This window comes from Xyrauchen texanus, chromosome 37, assembly GCF_025860055.1.
Source record: "Xyrauchen texanus isolate HMW12.3.18 chromosome 37, RBS_HiC_50CHRs, whole genome shotgun sequence".
NCBI classification, from domain to species: Eukaryota; Metazoa; Chordata; class Actinopteri; order Cypriniformes; family Catostomidae; genus Xyrauchen; species Xyrauchen texanus.
The window spans coordinates 2,026,168-2,047,353 of NC_068312.1; the positions used below are offsets into that span (position 1 = coordinate 2,026,168).

General features: G+C 38.6%; 1 protein-coding gene across 2 annotated transcripts in view; it reads right to left on the reverse strand.

Annotated features, from left to right (window-relative positions):
* Window positions 1-21,186, reverse strand: part of LOC127630936 (intraflagellar transport protein 122 homolog) — an 81,364-nt gene that overhangs the window by 34,354 nt on the left and 25,824 nt on the right. For both annotated transcript variants that reach the window (XM_052108826.1, XM_052108825.1), the window contains exons 12-18: window positions 12,702-12,839; window positions 12,392-12,556; window positions 7,246-7,443; window positions 5,586-5,726; window positions 5,445-5,498; window positions 3,529-3,690; window positions 3,103-3,269 (exon numbers count right to left, since the gene is read on the reverse strand). In XM_052108826.1, the coding sequence (XP_051964786.1) occupies window positions 3,103-3,269; window positions 3,529-3,690; window positions 5,445-5,498; window positions 5,586-5,726; window positions 7,246-7,443; window positions 12,392-12,556; window positions 12,702-12,839 (1,025 nt within the window). The remainder of the gene's footprint in view (window positions 1-3,102; window positions 3,270-3,528; window positions 3,691-5,444; window positions 5,499-5,585; window positions 5,727-7,245; window positions 7,444-12,391; window positions 12,557-12,701; window positions 12,840-21,186) is intronic.

The following is a 21,186-nucleotide window of genomic DNA, read 5'->3' on the forward strand; positions in this document are numbered from 1 at the left end:
TTTATATTGACAGTTTGATCATTGCAGTAACTTCAAGCTCATGCCCTGTATTTGTGAGTGTGGTAAAGTTCGTTTTATATTTGACATTCGTGACAATAATCATTCAACTCTCCGTGCAAATCACATTTTCAAGCCAAACCAACCTGGACATGCATGAATAGGGCTGAATAAAAAAAAGAATCTGTAAAAAATGACTGAACTTGTACTCCCAAAAACAAGTGCTGTATGAAGAATAATATTCTGAATGTTTTACAGTTGGTTTCATGTCTCTAGCACAAACAGTCATTGAGTTTAATGGAGTTAGAATATTACAAACATTTACACTACTATATTTATTTGAACACATATAGATGTGTTAAGAACATTTCATATTTGTTGTGATGTCATAATATAAAATGGTTAAATTGTTTAAATGATTTATAGGGCTAATAAAATTGATATAAAAAATACAAATCTTTATTTTTTTAATTCAGCTTTGTGCTCGGAAAAGAAAACCAATTCATGCAATGAATGTGTTTGTGTGTGTGAATGATGATGATTTGCACGGAGAGTTTAATGGGAATTGTCGTGAATGTCAAATATAAATTGGAGTGGTGGTGGTGTAGTGGTCTAAGCACATAACTGGTACATAACATAATCTGGTAATCAGAAGGATGCTGGTTCGAGCCCCACAGCCACCACCATTGTGTCCTTGAGTAAGGCACTTAACTCCAGATTGCTCCGGGGGGATTGTCCCTGTAATAAGGGCTCTGTAAGTCGCTTTGGATAAAAGCGTCTGCCAAATGCATAAATGTAAATGTATATAGGAGGTACAAATGTATGTATTCCATCAATAAATACACTATGATATTATATTGCAGATATTATATTGTGTTACTTGTTTATTGTTTACATGCATTGTACTATATACAAGTATTTACATCGATTTAATGAACACATGCTAAAACCAGTACTGTCTCTTTAAGAAAACCGGCAGTTCTGTAAAGAGCATCTGTGAATGAGCGCATGTTAACAAAAGAGGATTTGAATGGCATTACCGCAACTATGTGTGGTTAGAATGAAATGTTTCTTTTTTTGTTGATTTTTTAAATCACTGTAAAGAACAGAAAAAGTATATTAAAAGAGATGTTCTTTAATGACAAAAGATTGCGTGGATCTCGTCTTTGGACACATTTTAGTCACATAGTGCTAAACTTTGTTGCAAATGCGAGTGATTTCCTCTCATTGTAGTAGAGGGATGCGCATAGAGTAAAAGATTGATCTTGGAATTTAAGAATCGATATCGAGATTGTTCAAATGAAGATCACGATGCGTCATAAAATCAATATTGTTACCCAGTTTTAAGTAAGATGTAGACTTGGATCACTATATTCAATTGCCTGTGAAACTAATTTCCTGTCAAACAAACTAATCTTTACCCTTCCTTACCCTTTACCCTTGCCCTGAACTGCACTGTGAAAAACTCATTTCAGTAGGTGAAAGACTTTTTTTCGTGTCTTTGTGCCTTCCTGAGCCTATGTCTTACATATGTTTTATTTCTCTCCCAAAAAAATTAATAAGTAAAAATAAATAAATAAATGCTTACAAGTTGACAGATGTCTGTGGTACTTTATATGTTGATTTATAGTTGTATAATACAAGAACAAGAATGTTTTGCTAATCTTAATCAAGAAAAAAGAACATCTATGACATTAGAGACTCTACCGATACATGAAATCCCAAATATAATGAATATACCTCAGGTTACACGTTTGATATTATTTCATGTGTGACAATGGGAGATATATCTGACTGTCTAATGACCTCCACCATCAAAGGGAATATCAATGCTGCTTTTGATATTGGGATTTTTTACTTTGTTGGCCTTTGTAAACATGCGCTAGATGGACATCTTTGACCGTTGCAAAGTCTTTCGCTGTGTTTTCAGTGCTGTATAATGATGAACTCTACGGAGCGAAGCGTCACACCCTGTCTGCACCAGACGTGAGTGTCATGTTAAAACACAATCTTTCCCATTATTATCAGTGATGCTGTCTACACTGAAAGCATCCATTGATGCATGTTGTGTCACGCCGACAGTAAACAACACAAATAAATGGTTGGTTTATGATGCGTTGCGTGTAAACAGTGTAAAAATTTTAAAGCAAAACGTTTCAAAAGGGGGCCCCTGGATGGCCCACTGACCGTTTCCACATGCAAGTCTGCATCTTCCTTTATCTCGACACAGTGCCGTAGTACTGTTAAGCTGACACCTCGTCTACTCCAAATACAGCGGCTTGATGCTACTCTTATCATGTCCTCACATACCCAGCGGGCTCTCGCTTCTGGCGTCAAGCGCCCTACACCTCTCACGGCATGTGTGCGACCTGCCAGTGGCAGGTGGGGAGTTTGACTGGGGCAGTACACCTGTCAAACGGTAACACAGGTGAGCTCAAGGAAGACCGAAACCTACCATGGAGCAGAAGGGCCTATCATATCACTTCTGAAGGTATGGATTACTTTTATGTTTCCTTTATGTGGATTTTAATGTTTCAAAGTTGTGGTCAACATTCACTTGCATTGTATGGACCTACACAGCTGAAATATTCTTCTAATAATCTTAATTTGTGTTCTGTTGAAGAAAGAAATTCATACACATCTGGGATGGCATGAGGGTGAATAAATGATGAGAGAATGTTCATTTTTGGGTGAGCTATCCCTTTAAAGGAATAGTTTTAAAAAAAAAATTATTCAGTCATCAGAGGCAGAATGTTAGTCTTAGTCACCATTCACTTTCACTGCATCTTTTTCCATACAATGAAAGTGAATGGTGACTTACAGTACATACCGCCTGCTAACATCTCCATTTGTGTTCCACGGAACTGCATGAGGGTGAATAAATGATGACCTATTCCTTTAACTACCTCTAAACTCAGACGGCAAAAACAGGTTGATAAGAACTCTAAAATTTGATAGATTGGAACATTGTTGCATAACCAACAAGAAGGTTCCGCTAATATTGTGGTAAGCTTTGCAACACATTTGTTGAACGTTATATCATGGCAGTGCATCATATCTATGTGTATGTGTGTGTGTGTGTGTGTGTGTGTGTGTGTGTCTCACATGTCCACCCATCCGTGTTCTCCGATGATCTCGATGGCTTTCATGTGTTCACCTGCGGTCAGGTACATGTCTGCAGCTGCACGCGGCTCTTTACTGTTCTTGGCCCAGTCTGCCTGCTTCTTCATCAACAGCTTAGTGTCTTTAAGGTCTGCCGAGCCCAGGAACTCCTAAAACAACACACACACACACACACACACACACACACACTTTAATTTCCAATACTGACCTCATCCTATGTAACGCTAACATAACACACAATGTGTGTGAACTTCCTTTTGTTATAAAATCAGGATTACATGCCAATGTGCACAAGTGTAAATAAAATCCCACATAAATATACAGCAGCAAGAGTAAATATGCACACGTGATCTTACAATCACTCACACACACAGATACTGTACAGCTGTCTGATGAAAACACACACACCTTGGCGTAGTCAAACATGCGCAGGTCAGTGTACATGCTGAGCGCGCGGCTGTCATGACCGCTTCTCTTGTAGAGTTTGGCCGCCTCATGGAACTTGCCTTGGTATGCGTAAACGTCTGCGAGGAAAAGCTCATTATTGTTCTCTCCCCTCTTCTTTCGCTCCTGGATAAAAAACAAATTTAGCATTAGAGTAATGAGAATTGGGATGGAAAATAATTTCACTTAACTGTCATAAAATTGTCACATTACGAAATAAAGCATAAAAAAAAACTTTATGTGAGGTGAAATATGACTTGTTCCTGGAAATGTTCTTGACAGGTTTGGTTAGGTTCCCCTATAAATACATTTAAATATTCATTTCTAAATGTGAATTTCAAATCCAGTACTGCCTGTTGTCCGACTCCCGCTACTATGTGCTGCTGAGTGTGATGACTAACTGCAGCCTGTGCCAGCCAGATATCCCTTCAGTCTACTACGATGGACATCAGAGAGGATGAATTGATGCCAGCAACAACCATTAGACATGGGATACTTCACTGGACACTGCCAGAATCTTGGACTTAGGATGGACACCACCAGAAAACTTACAGTCGAACTGAGTGACCTCTGCCTGCATCACCTTGGTCAAAGGATGAACTACACTCTTAAAATGGAATACGTAAATAATAAATTAATTGCAGACTTCATAAGCCAAATAACAGTACATTTACATTTACATTTATGCATTTGGCAGACGCTTTTATTCAAAGTGACTTACAGTGCACTTATTACAGGGACAATCCCCCCCGGAGCAACCTGGAGTTAAGTGCCTTGCTCAAGGACACAATGGTGGTGGCTGTGGGGCTCGAACCAGCAACCTTCTGATTACCAGATTACCAGTTATGGTGCTTACACCACTACACCACCACCACTCCAACAGTAGACGATGTGTCTGTTTGCACTTCCGCAGTTAATTAAGAATGTAAATTCTAAGTCATTAATCTTACAGTTAATAAAATATATTTTTGTTTAAACATTGGCCCATAACACTTACTAGCATGACTTTAACTATTCATAAGTAATATTGTCATTATATTCATGATGTTAGTCAGAGGGGAACTGGATTTTACTCCATTAATCAACATCTTATGGAGTTTTGTGTTCCTTGCCACAGTCACCTTCAGCTGCTCACTGGAGTTATTAATACAATTATTATCTATTATTTATTTTAAGGCACAATTTACAATCATGTCTTTTATTTTTTTTAACTGCACTATTATGACTCAAAGACATTACTAGATTACAGGTTTTTCTGTTGAAGCATAATTTTCTGTAAAGCTGCTGTGAAATGACGTGTGTTGTGAAAAGTGCTATACAAATAAAAATGAAGACTTGACTACTCAAAAAAATATAAACAACATTAATATTCATTCACACACACAAGCACACATGTGTAAACTCAAATTCAAAGGTCTTCCATAGAGAACTCCAGACATCAAAAGCATTGCTGCAAAACACAAAGATTTCCACATCCTACATCAACACATATTCTGATTTAAAGGGATAGTTCACCCTTAAAATGAAAAGTCTGCCATAATTTGTTCCAAAAGGAGATGTTTAGCTGTTCTTTTCACATAGTTAATTAAAGCATATGGTGACCAGGAGTTGCCAAGTTCAAAAAGAATTCTTCTGATGTCAAACAACAGCTCTGAGTGAATTTTTTTCCCTTCAAATTTAAGTCATTATTCACTGAAAATCCTCCCCTCGTCCATACATATTTAAACTTATGTGAGACATTGACATTGACTCAAACTTAGCATGATGCCTCGATGTTCAAAACATTGGAAATGTGGCTGTGCAAATGTGATTTGAAAGCTTCAGCGGAGGGGAACATTTCCAGTGAATATGACATTCAATCCTTGAAAGTAGTGCCTTACTTCAATGCTGTTGATGAGCTCCAGGTAGCGCAAGTCTCGCACCCTGATGAACGCCTGTAAAGAGAGAGACAGATAGATATATTCAGATATATGATTTCAAACATTTGACAAATGTCATGACAGATTCATGTCACATTTTACATTCTTGGCGGTGTGGAAATCGAGTCCCTCTAGAGCTTCTGTGGCCAGATCCCTCCAATCATTATCAGTCACACCCAGACACGCGATCCGATAGGCTTCCTGAAACATGCGGCGCTCCAGATACTGATACATGGGAGCAGACTGCAGAGATATAGAGCCGTAATGACAATGAGGGAAACCACATATAATAAAGTCTGCACATACAATACACACACACACACCAAAAACAAATATGTATTATTATTAATATCATTAGACATAATAAATAATATTTGAAATAATTACTATTACAATTTTCAATATTGCGGTTATACTATTATATTAATAAATACTATTAAAGAGTATTGCTACAAGGGCTGTCATATATTTATTATTATTCATTCTTGTAAATATTATAACAAATTATACATAAAATTACAAATAAAAACTCAAATAATAAATATTGCTATTATATTAATATTAGTACTATTACTATTATAACAATAAATACTAATTAATAGTGTTACTTAAAATACTGGAAAATTAATTATTCATTACTGTTAATATTATGAATGAGCATTAAAATTTAAATATTACTATTACATTACTGAACTAATAAATACTATCAAATAGTATTAATAGAAGGGCTGTCAATTATTCATTAATATACCATGACCTGTTTTAAACTTGTTCTGATTGGATGGAATGCGTGCATTAAAACCGTTTGAACCGCCTTTTTTAATCATTTGTTCTATATTAATGAGACAATGCGAGTTTTATGCCTCTGAGACTATCTTCATGTCCTGAGGTCGTTTGATCATGAAACATCAATATCAAGTCATGCACTGCCGTCTATAAATTAACTGTGAAGCGCTACATGGCGCCGAACACGGAAAGTCTTCCTCTAGCACAGTATTACTCACCCAAAGCACTTGTAAGGAAAGTATGGTTTGACATTCAGCTGTTTTGCACAGAAGACTAAATTGTAATATGATAAACATCATCTGAAATCGCTGCCCTGCTCAACATGTGTGTTAGAGGGAACTCCGCGATCACACATCGCTGAGTGAAGGATAATGTTACATATCACGCAGTCTTTTGCAGTTTTGTAATCGTGTAAGGCCACATCGCGATTTCATTCTTAATTCAATCAATCGTCCAGCCTTAATGGATATATACCGATGTCTCAGAGGTCAAAGTCTGCAGGTTTAGAGCATTTTGGATGATTTCTGCCACGTCATAATTAAGTGCTACTTTTACAGCGGTCACGTCAGCAATGCTTGTTTTTCCTCTTTAATGTCAAAATGACAGAGAATAGGAGTACAAACCCTTCTAAATGATGTGGTTCTATAGTTCTGGATTGAGTATTTAAATTCACAGTTTTTAAAGAGTGTTTGGTCTCCATAAAACTGTGATATAATCGCACTACTTCATCTCTGTGTCTGATTTAGAATGGGCAGAACTCGTAGATAAAGTTAACTGTTATTGTTATTTGTCATGATTCTAATTGTCATGACACACACAAAAGTCAAGGGAGACGCTTTCTACTTCAACTTAAAAGCTAATGCGTTTATTTCTGATTTTACTGAACTTATTGAGCCATCATGAAGCTCTTTCTCCATTTACTGACAAACAAGAGACCGAAATGTCCAAACAGACTGAATATCTCTGACTCTTGTACCTGTGGCACCTCCACTGCGGCCATAGAGTACACGTGTAGGCAGAAGATCTTGGAGCCGTTGTAGCCCACCACAAAGCCCTGCAGCTTCTGCTGGTGCACTGGAAAGTTACTGGCCTTGATGTTGAGATATCCACTGCCAGAGAAACACAGCATGTCCTCACACTGAGTGTTCCATGCCACGCTGTTCGCGTTGGGCTCCTGCAGGAACATGTGCACACAAACGATCAGTGCTGGACTTCATTGAGTACACACAGTAATTGTGTTTCTGGATCATTTAGATTAGTTCAAGTTCAAGTTCAAGTTCATTTTATTTATATAGCACATTTTATAACAGCCATTGACTGACCAAAGTGCTTTACAGAACTACAAAATTAAAAGACACCATCACCATGTGTAGTAGCACATCATAAAACAGTACAACAAGGTCAAGAACACCTTAAAACGGGAGACGTCCAAGCAGTCTCAGAGACTATCAGTAGTAGAAAATAAAAACAGAGAAAACAGTAACAGGTTTAATACTAGTATCATACTCGAAGGAGAGAAATATAAAATAGACAGAAAAAAAAATATATAAGTATAAATATATCTATAGAAACACCCATACACACACACATACACATACGTATATATATATATATATACACGTACACACACATACATACACACACATATATGTACACATATACACATACATATACACGTATATGCACCTTATTTGTAGGCCAAAGAGAACAAGTGCATTTTTAAAAGTGACTTAAAAGAAATCACAGAAGGGGCTATCCGAACGTCCAAGGGCAAATTGTTCCACAACCGAGGCCCAACCACAGAAAAGGCTCGATCCCCTCTACGTTTAAGTCTGCATTGAGGGACTTGTAACAGATTTTTTCACCTGATCTCAGACTTCTTGACGGCGTGTAAGGTTGAAGCAGTTCAGTTAGGTAGCTGGGCGCTTGGTTGCATAGAGCTTTGTACACAAATAACAGGATTTTAAACTCAGTTCTGAAATGAATGGGCAACCAGTGAAGAGACCTCAGAATTGGGGTGATGTGGTCACTTTTCCGACCATTTGTGAGGAATCTTGCAGCGGCATTTTGCACCAGTTGAAGACGAGCTGTTTGCGTTTTGAGATACCGCAGTAAAGTGAATTGCAGTTATCTACACGTGTGGTGATAAAAGCATGAACAGCCATCTCAAGAGTTTTGTGATTAAGAAAAGGTTTGACTTTTGACAACAGCCACAGGTGATAAAAACTAGAGCTTATTACAGAAGAGATTTGCTTTTCAAAATTTAAAGACTCATCCAGACAAACGCCCAAGTTCCGCACACTTGCAGAACTAAATGCCGCTAGTCTGCCTAGGTCAAAGGTAACAGCCTGGGGATTACCAGTGGACCCGAAAACAATGATCTCGGTTTTGTTTTCATTTAAAAACAAAAAAATTTTATCCAGCCAAAATTTTACTTCATCCAGACAACCTAACAATGATGAAAGGGCAGAGGGATCATTTCTCTTGATTGGAACATACAATTGGGTGTCGTCTGCATAGCAGTGAAAAGATACCCCATGTCTTCTTAGAATGGTGCCCAGTGGTAAGATGTAGAGGGAAAAGAGAGAAGGCGCTAAAATAGAACCTTGAGGAAGGCCACAGGTTAGATGCGCAGCAGACGAAGAGCAATTTCCTAGCTTTACTCTGAAAGTATGACCCGAGAGATAAGATTGGAACCACTGGAGGACGACACCTTTTAGCCCCACATCATATTCTAGTCTGGATATCAGGATAGAGTGGTCGATAGTATCAAAAGCTGCCGACAGATCAAGAAGAACAAGAGCCACAGAGTCACCAGTGTCAGTGGAGCGATAGATGTCATTTAACACTCTCAGCAGAGCAGATTCAGTACTGTGAGCAGACTTAAAACCAGATTGAAATTTTTCAGAGACATCATTGCATTTTAGAAAGGGCTGGAGTTGGTCAAGAACAACTTTTTCCAACACCTTAGAAACAAAAGGCAAAACTGAGATAGGACGGAAATTATTTAACACGGTGGGATCCAGTGAAGGCTTCTTGAGCAAAGGAGTGACAGTGGCCTCCTTGAGGGCAGCAGGGATAGAGCCGGTAAGGAGGCATTTATTAACAAAGGACACCAATCCTGGCCCTACTGAATCGATAATCAATTTAAAAAACTTAGGAGAGATGATGTCTAGAGAGCAGTACGAAGGTTTTATCTTAGTTATAGTTTCTTTGAGGAGGCTCAGAGTGATTGGCCCGAAAGCATCCCAGGTAACAGAATTCATCAACTGACTAGTTGCAGAACGGCTGGCATTGCATCTCAAGTTAGATATTTTGTCAATAAAAAATCTCAAGAAACGTTCACATAGCTCATCCGAAACATCATTCAATACATTTGCCGGAGGATTTAAAACCGAGTTTATAACAGAAAATAAAACCTTTGGTCTAGAGTGGTTAGCCATAATCATGTCAGAAAAGTGCGCAGCTTTTGCAACCTTTACAGCATTTTGGTAGGTTGACAGGCTGTCTTTAAATAACTGAAGTGAAATATGTAGCTTGTCCTTCTTCCATTTGCGCTCAGCCTTTCTGCTAGCTTGTCTTATTCGCCGAATATCCACATTGAGCCATGGTTCAGATTTCGGTTTAGGTTTGAAGGGCTTAAGCGGAGCAGTTTCATTTAAGGCATTTAACCAAGTGGAGTATAACAGATCGAGATGTTGGTCAGCATCTAGTTCCACTAGTGGAGAGTTCAGAAGCAAGTGTGTGGAGGAATTCATAAAGTGCTCGTTAAAATTTAAGACAAAAAGAGGAGAGTATGATCTAGATAATCTTACATCTTCACTGATGGTTTGAGCAATGCAAGGAAGAGATGTAGAAAATAAAATTGGCTTATGGTCCGAAAGCATAAAATCAGATATTACAACCTCACTAATCACCATCCCATATGAAAGCACAAGGTCCAATGTGTGACCCTTCATGTGAGTGGAATCATTTATCCACTGGACTAGGTTAAAAGATTCAATAAGGCTTAGAAAGTCCTTTGAGAGAGTATTAGATTGACAACAGACGTGGATATTAAAATCACCCACCAATAAAAAACGGTCATAGGTTGTGGTGATATTTCCAATGAATTCTGTAAATTGCTGAATGAAGTCCTTGAGTAAATGTGGCGGACGGTAAATCACCCCTAATAAAATAGGGCCATTCCAGTCTAAATGAAGTAGTTGCGCTTCAAAACTTGAAAAAGCACTGACAGGAACCGGCCGGCATCACACAGAGAATGAGTCTTTAAAAACAGTCACGATCCCGCCCCCTCGTCTGTTCGGACGGGGGGGTGTTGAAAAACGAACAGTCATTAGGAACTAGTTCAGAAAAAGGGGTTAGGTCACCAACCGTAGTCCAGGATTCAGTGATGAACATGAAATCCAAACAATGAGAGGAGAAGAAGTCGTTAAGCAGGAAGGTTTTGTTGACCAAGGATCTGGCGTTGATCAGTGCCATTTTGGGCGGATGAATCACATCAGGGAAAGCTCCACCTTTCTTCAAAGAACGTAGATTTCCGGGATTCACACCGTTTTGACGATGACAACTGCCAACCCGAGGTAAGCCAACCAAATGGACAGGCGAACATCGCAGGGGAGTGATAGATAGAAGCCACCGATGAGCCAGCGCTCGCGGTCGCCGGGCAACGAAATCGCCATCCGACATATGATTTGCATCGATCCTGAGTCTTTCAGTAGCTTTCAATCTGATGATGCGTCCACCCCGACTCCCGCGTTTCCTTCTACGTTTCCTCCATGAAATGATAGGCGGCCACGGGCGAATACATTCCAATGTATGCGTAGCGATGTTACTGTGTGATTGATTAAAAACGTGCGCTACATCCTGCTTATAAAAGTCCATAAAAGAGGTGCGAATGTTCAAGAGTAACTGTCGGTCATAGACCAGACGTGTGCAGCAATTAGAGGCCCAGATAGACAACCATAAAAATATCCAAAACAATAAGTACAAGAGAGACCGACGGCCAGCCGAACACACAGGCGCCATCTTTCCTCCATTTCCTGTAATCTGTAGAAGATTACAGGCCATAAAGTCTAAATGATCTTTAAAAGTGACCGTTCCAAACCTTTTTTAATCTTTGAAATGTTACAGAACCTTTATGCAGCTCTTTGCCATACAGCAGTTCATAATGACTCAGGACAGAAGAAAAACCAAGTATTATAAAAGTAGAAAATACAGTTAATTACAAGTCCTCTGAAGTCATATGATAACTTTGTATGAGGAACAGACCAACATTTAGTAATTAAGTACTGATAATTGTCCTCTCTGAAATTCGATTACACAATAAACATCAGATAGACTTGATCATATAAAAAAACAATCATCAGGTTTAAGGTTATTAACGACAAACATCATTGATTCTAACATGCCTCATGACCAAACATCTTGAACGTCAAACCTGATAAAAGGGTCATAATATGAGGATTGTGCGTTCGACAAATAAGACTTCATTATACAATAAAAACATACTGTAAGTTTCAGAACTCAAAACTTCCTCCTAACTGCAAAAAGAGCATTTGCTGAAATCAAGCTGCCAAAACGACTCATTCTCTACTTTCTCCACATTGTGATGTCACACTGACCGCCTCCACAACAACACATCAACGCCTACTTTACCATATCTCCTCTGTAGCCCCACCCAGTAGCAGTGAGATGACAGGTTTGTCAAGAACAGAGAGCCAATAAGAAAAGTGGGCGTTTACTGTCAAGTCTTAAAGGAGCAGCAGCAACAAAACCGAGTGTTTCTGACAGAGGGTCAGAATGAGGGTGAAAAATAATCATGTTTTACAAATATATGACAGATTTTTGGGAAAAAAAAAAACTTTACTAATCTTATAAGTGAACCTCAAGTAATATATAAAAATAATAAAACAATACATGTCGTGACTGCAGTGTTTTTTTTTTTTTTACGTTTTTGGAGCTAGACAGACGTGGTAATCATGAACTGGTCCTAATATGGAAAATAGCAGCTTGTACATGAAGAAATATCAGCATTTGGTTCAACTATCCCTTTAAAGTTAAAGTATCATCCTTTCCACTTTGAGAAATGGCCATTAAAACCTTCAAAGAGGAAGAAAGACCTGAAAGAGCAGCTCTTTGGTGTGAATGTCGTACACCAAGCATGTGTTGTGTTCATCCACCACAGCGAGTTTACTGCGTGACGTGCTCATGTCCAGACAGCGCACAGACGTGTTTTGCTTCAGTAGCATGATGGCAAAGGGGTTGTCCACAAAGATCTTCAGAATCTACAAGTAAAAACGTTTGTGATGTCAAAAAACGGCCATACTATACATATTATACGGCCATACGTAATTATTTACTTAATTGATATTGTGGAAATAAATCTGTACCGTTATATCAATTTCAAGAAAAAGTTTCAAAATTACATACAGCTCCATTTTTCAGTCCAACCAGAAGCCCCTCTCGTCCAGGTGGACCGCCAATCACTTTGATGTAGCGAATGAGAGACTCCATCAGCCACTCTTTCTCTTTGACAGCCGTAAACGACAAACACTGCAGTCGCTTTTCCTGCACACACAGACGCACGCGCACACACACACACACACGCACGCACGCACGCACGCACGCACGCACAGAACAAATGACAGCATGAAATATATCTCTTTTTATCACTCAACTCATTTATTTAGCAAAATATAAAAAAACGTTAACAATCAAAAATGTAACTATCATTGTATGGAAAAGAAAGCCATATACACACCGCCTAATATCTCCTTTTGTGGTTCACAAATCAGAGAAAGTCATACAGACATACTATGGAATGAAATGAGGGTAAATAAAAGATGACAGAATGTTAATTTTTGGGAGCATTATTTAGGAGTTGCTTAAGGCAGACTGTTCCTATAAGTGAACTATAAGTGCATTTTAATTAAAGGTTCTGCTAAATAGTTTATATATTATATTTTAATATTTAAATATTATATACAGTGCCCCCTGTGGACACGGTGGGTCCACAATAGGGCACTACAGCCATAGCCAAAAGTATTGGCAGTGACATAAAGTTAGTGTTTTGCAAAGTCTGCTTCAGTATTTGTAGATTATTTCTTCACATGTTTCTATGGTATACTGGAAAACAATGATAATTATTTAATGAGTTTTAAAGGCTTTTATTGGCAAAAACATCCAATATATGCAAAGAGTCAATATTTACAGTGTTGACTTTTGTTCTTCATAACCTCTGCAATTCACTCTGGCATGCTGGATATCAGCTTCTGGGCGAAATCCTGACTGATGGCGATCCATTCTTGACTTATTAGTGCTTGGATTTGATCACAATTTGTGGGCTTCTATTTTTCCACTCGCCTTTTGAGGATTGAACACAGGTTCTCTACGGGATTAAGATCAGGGGAGTTGCCTGGCCACGGATCCAAAATTTCAAATGTAATGATCTCCGAGCCACTTCATTATCACTCTTGCCTTATGACATGGTGCTCCATGCTGGAAAATGTACAGATCATTACCAAATTGCTCCTGGATCGTTGGGAGAAGTTGCTCTTGCAGGATGTTTTGATACCATTCTTTATTCATGGCAGTGTTTTTGGGCAGAATTGTGAGAGAGCCCACTCCCTGTGATGAAAAGCAACCCCACACATGGATGTCTCAGGATGCTTCACTGATGGCACGACACAGGACTCATGGTAGCGTTCACCTTTTCTTCTCGTGACACGATTCCATAGCTGACTCCTCAGGAGGAGACGGTCCTGGCGCTTGCTGGACACTCTGGGACGTCCTGAAGCCTTCTTCACTGCAGTTGAACCTCTCTCCTCAAAGTTCTTGATGATCCAGTAAATGGTTCTTTCAGGTGCAATATTCTTTGCAGCAATTTACTTGCATATGAGGCCATTTTGATCCAAAGTGATGATGGCTGCACGTCTTTATTTAGAGGTAACCATTGCGAACAAGAACACAATGATTGGAAGCACTTCTTCCCTCCTTTTATAGCAAATAGTCTGCTCTTATAATCCAATCAGAATGATAGAGTGATTTCACCTGACTAGTACTCGTTCACTTTCCCAGGTGCTGCTGATATGATTAGTGAAATGATGTTAGCTGTCAATTTGTGCCAGGGCCAAAAAACTGTGAAATTTGGGTTTTTGTGATAAAGTTCAATTTTTTGGCCAATGCAGCTTTTTGCAATTATTTAAAATGCACCTGATCACTCTACACAATAATCTAGAAACAATATGAATCAACACCACAACAAGAAACCTTTGTGAAACACAAAATGTATGTCACTGCCAATACTTTTGGCCATGGCTGTATTTCACCAAAAAAGTCCCCGTATATATAGGTCAGGCGTATGAGGTATCGTTTGAAAGCATCTCTTTTGCATTTAAGTTACATAAAATAACAAAAGTCCTGAAATCATTTGGGTCACATTTTAGCACCCCCTAGAGGTAATGGGGTAGAAATATTAACATGAATATAAAAAAAAGTTATTAACATGGCACTTAAATGGACAAGTCATATATCAAATGAAAGCTCTCATTCTTAGGAATGTGTATATACAGTCTATTTATATTAATGCAGCCCTAAACTCAGTTCAAAAGATTTCACAAAATGAAATATGATTTCTGCATATCATCAAATACAAACATCTCATTGATCATTGCTCCTGTAAGCCCCAAATAGCTAAAAACTTTATCTCTGTGTTTACCTTAGGTAGTTGTCAAAAACATGAGCCATTTTTGACTTGTCTGTAAGCTTGCTTGTCTTAATAATCCAATGTTATATCTTAGATGTCCAGCAGGAAAAGCATGCTAAACAAATCTTCATAAAAATATGTTTTACACTATTTATGATAAAAAGCTTTATATATTCGCAAAGAAGTGAACCAAGATTGAGCTTCTAGTCCACTCAGAGGCCGAGATATTCAATGAAACAATGAGATGCATAAACTGAAAATTAGACTGAATGTCTATGGACGAGCACATCTGTGAGTGCTGAGGTACATTAGAGCGCCACCTACATTTCAGATCTATATATTGTGATGGAATGTGATAGAGAACAAAAAAAATGGTTTCTAGCATTTGTTGCAATCTAGTGGAATGAAATAAGACTTTTCAATTTGAGATATTTTGCAGCACAAAAATGTATCAGAGTTTAACGAATTAAATGAATTATATAAATAAAACTGAAACAAATTGATATCTGCCACTGCTGATGGGAGCGGTGCAGTGATTAGGAGGCATTTTTTATTTTGAATGGGATCGTTCATATCACAACACACAACATTTGAAAAGACTCAGAGGTCATGGTTCTGACCTGACCATCAAATACAAGACTTTCATTCAGTCTGCTGTTCTGTGTGTTTGATAACTCTTATGCATGACCACATGCCTTTCATAAGAGATCAAACATAGACACATTGGTGTTCTGTTGGAAAATTGTTTGGTTCCACAATGACGCCAAGCTGTCTACACCAAGAGGAACTAAAGCAGCCTCATATAACATTGTACTGTAACCCCGCAATCATGCCTGTCACTTCAGATTAGGGTTTCTCAAAGAGTAACACTGTGTACAGTTACCAAAATCATAGGAATATTATGAAACCTGTCAAGGACATGTCCAGGTCACATTTCACCTCAAAATCAAAAGAAAAAAAATCTATTTTCTAATAAAAAAAACAAAATCAAGCCTATTTCTAGGACTATTAAGATTTCTGAAGAATTGTAAACAAATGACTCTACTAAATACTTCAGTGAAAAGTAATCACATATTCTAATAACTTTTAAAGGTATAGTTCACCTAAAAATTATTTACTCACCCTCATGCCATCCGAAATGTGTGTGACTTTCTTTCTTCTGCAGAACTCAATTGAAGATTATTAGAAGAATATTTCAGCTCCGTAGATCCATACAATGCAAGTAAATGGTGACTAGAACTTTGAAGGTCTAAAAATGACAAAACCAGCATAAAAGTAATCCATTTGTATTCTTTGTATTCACCAACTACAAGGCAGGGAGGAGAATTGATAGTAAAAAAAGGATTTAAATATTTATCTGTTTCTCACCAACACCTATCATATCACTTCTGAAGACATGGATTAAACCACTGGAGTCTTATGGATTATTTATATGCTGACTTGTTATTCTTGGACCTCCAGAGTTTTGGTCACCATTCACATGCATTGTGTGGACCAAAAGTTCATTTGTGTTTTGAAAGAAAGTCTTACACATCTGGGATAACAAGATGGTGAGTAAATCATGAGAGAATTTTTATTGTTGGGATACTTTCTAATACACTGTTCACAGAAGATTTTTTTTCCGGTCAACGAGTTCGAAATAATGTCTATATTCTCACAAAAACACAAACAGATGTACAAATGAACATAGTTAATATTTTAAATGTATAATACATACTGTAAATAATATTATTTAAGAAATATGTGTAACCAAGTAATGTGCTTAAAAGTAATTACCTTAATTGAAAGTCAGTAACTGTAATCTATTGATAAGAATTAAAACTGTAATGTGTTACACTACTTTGAATCAAATGTAATTAGATTACACCTAAAGCTACACTATGTAACTTTTGAACATAAAACTGCAAGTTACTTGCGGAAGAACACTTCATGTCAGTTGTGATTCGGCACTGCTCTTGTCATGATGAGCTATTTTCATGTTGATATTATGTTATTAACTTAAACATTTATAACTGATATAACTTACTTTGAGGAAGATAAACAACACTTTTAATTACATTTTAATAGGAGTATTAAAGTGTTTTATCCATTTCACAATACACATTAATGGTTGTATTGTACTACATAAATATATATATATATATATATATATATATATATATATATATATATATATATATATATATATTTAAGAGGTGAAATTGTGAAATGGCTGATCTGAGTTCAATTTAAAACACTATATTTATATATTACAATCTACAGCCTCAGTGGAGAATGCAAGCAAATTGTACTAACTACTACAACAGTAGGTCTATGCACTTCAAACAATAACACTGTAATATAAAAACACAAAACGAGGATTTAATAATGATAAAAATTCATTAGAGCATGAAAATAATTCACAGAAATATGCAATATCACAATAAAAAGTTTAATAGTTTATTTGGAAGTAAAGTTACAACAGAGAGTTGGTTAAATGCTAAACAAATGAACATACAACACATTACTGTACCAATTCACTGTTGTCTGCCTTATGTTTTGCCTCTGTCATGTTAATCTGTACTTGGTTTATTTTATTAAATACATTTAGATCCTGCTCCTGTGACCTCCCACCTTGTAACAGAACAACTGACCTACCAAAATGGATCTAGCTGCAGCCTTCATTCGGTTGACCCGAGCTAACATACCCATCCCGGAATATTCCCATCTGTTTTGTGTCTTTGCCAAGTGAACAGACATTTCCGACTGAACCCTGAAGTCCATGTACTCTATCGGTCTCATCGCACACCCGTGGAGGGAGTTGCTGGTGACCAGAGATTACACGTGGGAAGAATATGTAGACATTCGCTTCAGCGGATCCACCTCAATCAATCACTATTCTGGTTTTCGAGTCTTCCACGCCTGAGTCCGATCCATGCAATGTCACCGCCACGCCTCAGCCTGCTACATGCCATGTCACAGAAACACCTCAGCCTGCTCCATGCCATGTCACAGCAATGCCTCAGCCTGCTCCACTCCATGTCCCTTTCAAGTTTGAGTCTGCTCCACACTATGCCCCAATCTAATCCGAGTTGTCATAACCTTGCCTTCCGCGACTTCCTGCTTGAAGACCTTCCCGGCCATTGTCTACAAGTTAAATGACCCACCACTGATGTCAGTGCGAAGGGTCATGAAGACCCTTCCTCACAGCTTGTCAGTACTCCTATCTGACATGGCCAACGAGTCAACGCCCACGCCTTCCATGGAAAACGCCTGCCACGGCCAACGAGCCAACGCCCATGCCTGCTCCGACTATCGAGCTGGAAGCTTCATCTGATCCAGAGGCAGCGTTACCAGCCTCACCCTTCCCACAGCCTGCGCTGCCAACTACGACAACAGAGGTAGTTTCCGAGTCTCTGTCCATGCCCATGAACACAGAGGTCACTCCCGAGACTCTGCTCATGTTCACAAACACTGAGGTCATTTCCCAGTCATCCTGGACTCCCGATCCTCCCACGGCTCTGCCTTCTACGGCTTTGCCCCTCAAGCCTGCCATGGCTCCGCCTTCTACGGCTTTGCCCCTTGAGCATGCCACAGCTTCGCCTTCTACGGCTTCGCCCCTCGAGCCTACCACAGCTCGCCTTCCACGGCATCACCCTTCGAGCCTGCCATGGCTCCGCCTTCCCCGGCATCACCCTTCGAGCCTGCCACTACTCCGCCTTCTAAGACTTAGCCTCTTCTGTGGCTCTAGTCTCTAGTCACCACCCAGGCCTCTTGACCCTGTTTCAGCCCTGTGGCCGCCAACCAGACCTTCTGATCCAGTCCATAACCTGAGGTGGTCTCCTGGCCGTCTGCCTGATCTGCTCAGGTCTCCTTGGTCTCCTGGCCATCCGCCTGATCTGCTCAGGTCTCCTTGGTCTCTCAGCCATCCACCAAATCTGCTCTTGTCTCCCTGGTCTCATGGCTGTCCGCCTGATCTGCTTTAGTCCCCTTGGTCTCTCGGCCGACCACCTGATCTGCTCTGGTCTCCCTGGTCTCATGGCTTTCCGCCTGATCTGATCTGCTCTGGTCTCCAGCTCCATCTTGGCCCCGCCTCCCTGTCTTTACCCGGTTTCTCTCATCCCCTTGTCTCTTGTGCCCCGAATGTCATGATTCACTGTTGTCTGCCCTGTGTTTTTCCTCTGTCATCTGTCCCCATGGACTACTCTTCCCATAATTCCCTGCCCTCATCAGTGCCAGCTGTCTTCCATTGTCCTCACCAGTGTTTTATTTACTCATTAGTCTTTTTGTATATAATGCCCTATTGTTTGCTCATTCCTTGTCAGTTGTTATGCGTTTTGACCTCCTGTTCTTGACCCATTCTCATTCTTCATGTTTTCTCTGTTCCTTTGTGGATGTTTCTTTTGTTCCTGTATTTACCCCATTAATCTGTACTTTGTTTATTTTATTAAATACTTTTAAGCTGCGTTTAGATCCTGCTCCTGAGACCTCTCTCCTTGTAACAATTACTGTGCAATGAAATCAATACATTAAAAAGATCCCCATGAATTTACTTTTTGCTCATCTCAAGTTGTTTATAAAGGAAAAAAAGTGTCTGTACACTAATTTATTACTCCAAAAATACTTTGAACTTGTGCATTTCTGTGACTGAGGTAAAAAGAAAACAGCAGCCCACACATACTTGAGACACACACTTTGGGAATCTCGAAACTGCAGCACTGTTATAATATACTCATGAATATTAGAAAACATGTAACAGAATCTTCCTGGAAAAAAATTAAACTTATAACACACTGCAATCATTACTCATTCTATTTAATTAAAGCATAACTACTAGAGGTCGACCGATATTGTTTTTTTCAGGCCGATGCCAATCTTTTGAAATCCGGGTCGGCCGATGGCCGATTAATGCTGCCGATTTATTTTGGCCGATATGTTCTTGTTTTTAACCTCTTATTTGAACCTTTTATTTGAAAGATAAAATGTGACACAAATAATTACTTAAGATAGACAAAATTTCTCAACAAATACATTTATTGAACACTTGACCAATCTGCACTTGTACACTTAAAATTAAAAATGTATAATGTAAAAACATATTGTATAAATAATGTATAACAAATATATTAAATAAACAAAGCAGGTGTTACGAACTGCTCCGTGACACGAAGGTTGAGATCCAAATGCAGCTTTAATTAAGGGGCAATCCAGACACGTAATCCAATATTCAGAGCATCCAAGAGAAGCACAGGCATAACTAGGGATGGTATCGTTAAGGTTTTAATGGTATTACTACTCTTACCGATACTGCTTATCAGTACGGTACTTTAACGGTATTCTTAACGGTTCTTTTTGTTATATATATATATATATATATTACACAAAGATAAATATTATATAGGCACAGTGATTTAATTTCAGGAAGGTCTACTAACATTACTGTTCAGGTGTGGTCTAAAAAGAAATCTAATAAAGTAATAAATTGTAAAATAACACTGCATAGTTTATCATAGATAGATTAATGCTTATTAATGCAGAAGTTATTCATTCAAGAGCTGTAAGTGATTTTCTCTTTGCCTTTTGTTGTTTGATTCGCAGTAATGGCTCAATCGTCACATGTTTAATAGACTGCTTCCCCTTTAAGACCGAGTCTAATAGGCTCCTGATGCAGCATATTTTCTCCCAACTATTTCCATAACTACGTCCATTTAAGACATAAACTGTGTTTAAGTGAATCTCCAAGCCGGTCGTTTTGACATATTTTTGTGTATAGTTGATCGTTTAGACGCGCACATGAAACCCAAAGTAGCCTATACTTTGCTTGTCTCTTTGCGGTCTGTTTCGGAGCCTGCCGCCTTGGGAACGGTATCTCTTGCGCTCTTTTTATTATTAAACGCGTCCCGCAATTTAGCAACAGTAGCTAGACTGCATTTTACAACAGTCACCGATCATGCTGATTCTGACGTTAAGTTTGAGTTTTAGGGAGAAATGTCAGTGCACCGCTGTGAAGGGAAGGAAGTTGTGCTAGACAGAATGCGGCTTATGTATAAATATTCTTTTTATAATCTTTGGAAGGCTGAAATCTAAAATAAAATCAGACTAATAATCACAGATCTAAACCAGGCTATGTTTGAATGTTTAGTTCTGTCACTCATTAAGCAGGGCTCGTTTTGTGCTCGCTGTGGCACCGCGTGAGCGAGATCTCTCTCTCTCTCTCTCTCTCTCTCTCTC